This window comes from Lactuca virosa, chromosome 3, assembly GCF_052849685.1.
Source record: "Lactuca virosa cultivar CGN04683 chromosome 3, Lactuca_virosa_CGN04683_v6, whole genome shotgun sequence".
Classification (NCBI taxonomy): Eukaryota; Viridiplantae; Streptophyta; class Magnoliopsida; order Asterales; family Asteraceae; genus Lactuca; species Lactuca virosa.
Window position 1 is genome coordinate 113,640,433 of NC_136428.1, and position 6,126 is coordinate 113,646,558.

At 32.9% G+C, this 6,126-nt stretch overlaps 1 protein-coding gene and 1 long non-coding RNA gene across 5 annotated transcripts; one reads left to right on the forward strand and one right to left on the reverse strand.

The window, feature by feature from the left end:
* Positions 1-234: 234 nt before the first annotated feature.
* LOC145162552 (uncharacterized) lies at positions 235-1,332 on the reverse strand. Of its 4 annotated transcripts, none has more exons than XR_013739170.1 (4): positions 1,258-1,332; positions 885-967; positions 503-600; positions 235-366 (listed from the first exon to the last, which is right to left on the reverse strand). It is a non-coding gene; the product is annotated as an uncharacterized LOC145162552 (long non-coding RNA). The 4 variants fall into 4 exon arrangements; XR_013739171.1 differs by having other exon boundaries at positions 503-774; XR_013739169.1 differs by having other exon boundaries at positions 503-967.
* A 2,129-nt stretch (positions 1,333-3,461) lies between these two features.
* Positions 3,462-5,405, forward strand: LOC145166418 (ubiquitin-conjugating enzyme E2 variant 1B-like). Its single transcript, XM_079085392.1, has 5 exons — positions 3,462-3,609; positions 4,459-4,598; positions 4,700-4,825; positions 4,922-5,048; positions 5,146-5,405. Exons 1-5 carry the CDS (start codon positions 3,570-3,572, stop codon positions 5,202-5,204), a joined length of 492 nt encoding a protein of 163 aa, XP_078941518.1. The 5' UTR covers positions 3,462-3,569; the 3' UTR covers positions 5,205-5,405.
* The last annotated feature ends 721 nt before the right edge of the window (positions 5,406-6,126 follow it).

Sequence of the window (6,126 nt, forward strand, 5' to 3'; positions counted from 1 at the left end):
GTTTTTTTACAAAACAAAAAAATCAAAAGGAGATTTACTATATTATCATTTTGTCAAACTTCTACAATATCGTACTAAAGTTTCACATAACAGACAAAACATATTACTCATCAGTTTTGGACTTGGGGGATTTTCAATATATTCAACTTTGAGATTAGGAACATGAACTATAAATAATCACAAAAGCATGTTAAATGTTGTTTCAAAACAACAGATTAATATTATTATGAAAGGAATTACATAGTGGTGGCTTACATTTTTTTCTCCTTTTTAATGGTAACCCATTTAACACCCTGATGTTAATCCAAACTTCAACACTGCCATTCGACTATTCTTACACTCATGCTTTGCTTTAAGCACTTAAGCCTACATGAATTTATTTTACAATGCATAAAGATCATACATATGAAACAAAATATATAAAGGATGAAACAAATTGGTCATTGTAATTTCAAGTCTTGCAGAATATTACTTATGGCAGTGCAATCAAAATAGACTTTACCTTTAGAGGATGACACCAACTGTTCTAGCTCTTCCCTGTATCTAGGGTATTTGAGAGTGGATATTTAGCACCATCCATGTAAACCAATCTACATAAGACTGCAAAAAAAGGACATGAATTGTGTGGATTCACTTAAACATATTGTTAAATCACATTTTGATATGACTTTACAAAAACAGTCACAAAAAACATGTGGATCAAAGTCTACATGAGGGGTATGTCATTTCAATAGTTTGTGAATAAGCTAACTTTCTTCTTTAGTGATCCTGAACCTGAAATGTTTAAAAAATAGCAAATTTGATAGTATTTTTAAATCTTTTAAAAACTAAATCATTTATGATGTCCAAGTATGCAACTTTATAAAAAAAAAACCCCAACCCACCAACTGTCAAACAGATCAAGTTTATAATCAAGTCTTTCTTTTCTCTTGATTTTCTTTCCAGCAACATAATATCCAATATGTTCCTATTTGGACCACATTAACAAACACATGTTAATAATGATAGACTTTGATAGTACATAAATGAATACTAACTTCATAAATAGAGAAAAAGAAATAACAATTGTCAGATGTGTGTGTGTGTGACGGTTTTGGAGAACAAAACTACCCAACAATGGAACAAGAAAACCAAGATGTGCATTATTATTATATGGATATATAATGCTATTATACAAATCTTGCTCAAGAGCATGGATTAATATTAAGTCAAAATATCGATGGCTTAATCACTACTATAGATCAATGATTTCATTACCTCTTCCCTTTCACGGTATGTATAAACCTGGAATTTTAAATGTATAGTGTATTCCCGAAGAAGAGGTATTTTCTGAAAAATCGGAATGAGAAGTTGCCTTTTTGTTGAAGTTGTTGGGTAGGATAAGGAACAGGACCAGGTCAAAATATGTAATTTGTAAGAGGACCAGGTCAAACGCCATCAATATTTAAGGTTTAAAATACATGTTGACCGGATTAATATGCAATGCATAAATTAGTTGTATATGATGTTTTAAGGATGACACCTCTTAAAATTCAGCAAAACATGCTAAATGCTTATTAAGGTATATATATATATATATATATATATATATATATATATATATATATATATATATATATATATATATATATATATATATATAAAAGCACAAGAATTACTTTTATGAAAAGTTTCATTTGCAATTTTTCGATCTAGTTAATACCTTTCATTTAAGATATTTATGACATGTATTGTGAGTCTATAAATTTTCTTAACTTTTATTTGATGAAAAGTTTTTAGGCATCTAATGTAGATATTTAAGCATCAAAATCAAGTCACTTAAAGCAAAAGGTAAGGGCTATATTTGCATATTTGCCACATTTGACAAAATTGCAAAAATGGTCTCTGTGGTATGTATTTTTTTGGGGTTTTAGTCTAAACCCCGACTTTTTTGGATTCGTGGTCCTTTTGGCCATGTTTGTACGCAGATTTGGTCCCTCGTAAAATTGAAATGACTAAATTGCCCTTGTTAGATTTATTTTCCATTTTCTTTTTTTGTATAAGTATTTTTATATATTAAATAAAGATATGGGCCTCTCTCTCTCCCTCTCTCTCTAGAAACTAAAAGAACACACACTTAAACATCTTTCTCTCTCACTTGGAAGAGACCACCGATCTCTACATTGATAACCTTCGCCGGAGATCTTTCCGCCTCAAAAAACCCTCAACATAGACACTATGCTCATCCTACACTCGCGACTCCCAATTTCATTTGGGATTTGGTTTTGTTTGCGATTTTAGGATCTGTGAATCGTGTGTATCTTGCAAATTGAAACTGAGCGAATATCCTTACTCATCATCTTCTGCGAATTTGTTGTCCCATTCAGGTGTTCAAGTTTGGGTTGAATCTGGTGTAAATTTGGTTTGTTACTGTGGGTTGAAGGATTCTACCGCCTATTTACATGGATAAACACACACACATACCCATCAATTTCAGATTCAATGGAGAAGATGGAGACCAACCACCATTATAGAAAGAACCCACCACCAGTAGCCACGCCCTTCACTCTCCCTCTCTTTCCCCTGGAACAAAACACACACATACACACTAAAAATCAAAACACACAAACACAGGGAGATATATAATGAAGTAATCGATATCATTTTGGATTCTCTGTGTGCGAGACCTTCATCTTCTATGTTAATCTAGTTAGCCCATATGCACAGAAATCGCCATCTCCAACAATTTTTTTCCTGGGATTCTATCATTAGGTTTAATCAAATTTTTGGTTTGGGGTAATTATTTTGGTATCATCTTCGATTTTGAGTTCGATTCAGTTGAGGTTTGATTCCGTCTTCTTCTTATTTTGGTTTAGGGTTTGTGTTTGATTTTTGTATCTGAATTTTGTACTCGATTTTGAGTTCGATTGTGAACAAGGGTTGCATCGCAAGTGAGTTTGCGCACACACACACACACACACACACACACACAGAGAGAGAGAGAGAGAGAGAGAGAGAGAGAGAGAGAGAGAGAGATGTGGGCCCAAATGATTATTTACTTTCTTTTTTATTTAAATAAAATAGAAAAAAACACAAAAAAATATATCAGAAGAAGGGCATTATAGTCATTTCAATTTTACGAGGGACCAAATCGACGTACAAACATGGTCAAAAGGACCACAAAGCCAAAAAAGTCGAGGTTTGGACTAAAACCCTAAAAAAATACATACCACAGGGACCATTTTTGCAGTTTTGTCGCCACATTTTCTTAACAAGTCCACACCTATTCAATGTCTTTTACAATTTCACCTACAAACTTCAAGGACCATATTTGTTAACCTTAAATACCTTAGGGACTACAACTTAAGAATGCCTATTACCAATCCATTTCCTACTTCTTCCAGACCATGGTCGCATCAAAGTATGCATAAAAAACTTGTACACTTGGTCGCTAAGAAACCACAAAGTTTCTCAATGGACAAATGAAAACCGTTGCAAAGACATTTGTCAGAGAGTTTCTATGACCAGTCCTTGATAGACTTGCTGTGTTAATAAGCTCGGAGACAGAAACCCTAGGAGCGTGCCATAGAATGCAGCAAGAGATGGCGTCGGAGGTATCAACGGTCATCGGTATGTTTCTAATGTCTTGTAATCTTACGCTATGATTCTGCAAATTCGTAATTTGTTGTTTACTTGATCTCACGCGTAGGTATTTACTTTAAAGTTGTTTAATTCCTTGGTTTTGAAGATTTTAGGTTCTTAAATTTGTTCGGATTTATTGAATTAGTGAATGACAGGGTTATCACTTAAGTATTTATGTGCAGATTCATATAATTTTTGCGATTAATCGGTGGATTCAAGCTATATATCTTATAATTATCTATATGCTTGTTCTAGTGTATAAACGTAGTTGCTAGACTAATTCTCCATCTTCCGGTTTGGAGTTCTCTTAATGAAACCAGTGATTGAAATTTCAACGAACGTATTTGTGTTTTTGCTGCAAAATAACCATTGTTGTAGGGGAAGATGCTAAAAACACTATAGTTTCCACGAATGAGCAATTTTGTACTGATTGTGAAGAAGGTAATTGGGTAAATGCTCAAACATATACAGGCTCTTACCCATTCTTATGGCACAGGGGTACTGTTATTGTGTTATTTTCTGCAATTAGGCAAAAGCTCAAAAAACAATAGTTCCAAAATTCAATAGAAGTTTAGGTAGAGGAATGTTTGCTCATTCATTAATCATCATAAACAAGACATGATTATTATACTACAACAGATTTTTTTCTTTTCTTTTACAGAATGGATTCTAATTAAGTGATCAAGAAACTGGAGCATATACAAGTTGTTATGTGTGTATACATAATATATATTGTATTGTTGATGATACATCATAATGTTCTAATTGAATAGTTATTTCTTATATAAATTGTCATGTGTTTCTTTAACTATTCATAATGATTTGTGTTGAATTCAGTTCCTAGGAGCTTTAGATTACTAGAAGAGCTTGAAAGAGGAGAGAAGGGAATTGGTGATGGAACTGTCAGCTATGGAATGGATGATGCCGATGATGTCTACATGCAGTCATGGACTGGAACCATCATTGGTCCTTCTCATGTAATCTATCTCAATTCCCTTTTATTTTTCTGTTATATTAATTTAATTTCATATCATCACCATATAAATTTATATAAATCTCATTGATTTACATATCTCAGACTGTTCATGAAGGGCGCATCTATCAACTTAAACTATTTTGTTGCCATGAGTATCCAGAAAAACCACCAAGTGTCAAATTTCAATCAAGAATAAACATGAGCTGTGTGAATCAGGAGACTGGTGTGGTGTGTACTATTTATTTTTAGTTTTATATATGACAATTGACTCGATATGTTTTTTTATTTTTTAAATAATATGACAATGGTGTAAAATTTTGGCAGGTGGAACCTTCTCTTTTTCCAATGCTTTCTGATTGGCAAAGAGATTACACAATGGAGGATATATTGACTCAACTCAAGAAAGAAATGACCTCCCCACAGAACAGAAAACTCACTCAGCCTCCTGAAGGTGTGTATTGTGAAACTTGTTATTTCAAATCTGAGGGTAAAATGGTCATTTAGTCTCAAATATGGTGATAATACTTATAAATATGGTGTTGTTGCAGGAAATGATGAGGGGAGGGTGGACCCAAAGGGACTAGTGCTAAGGTGTTGTATTCTGTAAGTAAGTAGTAAAGGCATCTGATGCTATTTATTATATGATATGATATGATATTATATATGATATGGTGTATATAGCTGTTGTTGTTAAATTTTACCTAAATTAACCCAATGTTGGTTTAAATGTAATCATCAACATGTTTAATGTCATGTCCCCATGTCAAAACTCAAAACAATGCCTTTGAGTTTGACTGGATTAATTTAATGTCTTGTTTTGCTAATAATCCTTTTATCTTCTGTTACTCCTCTTTTTTCTTGTTAATGAAATTGAACTGCACGACTAGTAATTCAAATTCATATTGTTACTGGTATAAAAAGAAAGTGATGGCTCTCTGTGAAAGGGTATTTTTGGTATTTTAAAGTAATTTTTTTTATTAAGTTATATGTTTAGTCCAGTTTTCCTGAAATTAAAATATTTCTGGTTTACATATTCCTATGCTATTAATGCGATGAAAGAATTGGGGGATATTGATCATGTTGAGAGTTTTTACTTGGCTCAAAAGGCTAAGGTCAATTGTCCAGATGTGAATTCTAAGTATTTTCACGGAGTCGTTCAATCAAAAGAGAAGACAAATTTAGTCTACTCTTGAATACAAAATGTTCAAGAAAATTACCATCAAACAACGTTCTTTTCTTGATTCACTTTTTTACATGAGAGGAGATTAAAAAATTTGTTTGGGATTATAGAACCGATAAATCCCTAGGTTCGGATGGGTGGGTATAAAAACTTACAAGAAAGATGATGCATTTTAAGGTGGATTTTGAGGAGTCCTATGATTCATTATCGTGAGCCTATTTGGATGAGGTGCTTGACGAAATGGGTTTCGGGATGAAGTGACATGGATGAATTAAGACATATTTGAACTCTTCGATGACTTCTATTTTTGATTATAGCTAGCCTACGGATAACTTCAAAATAGAACATA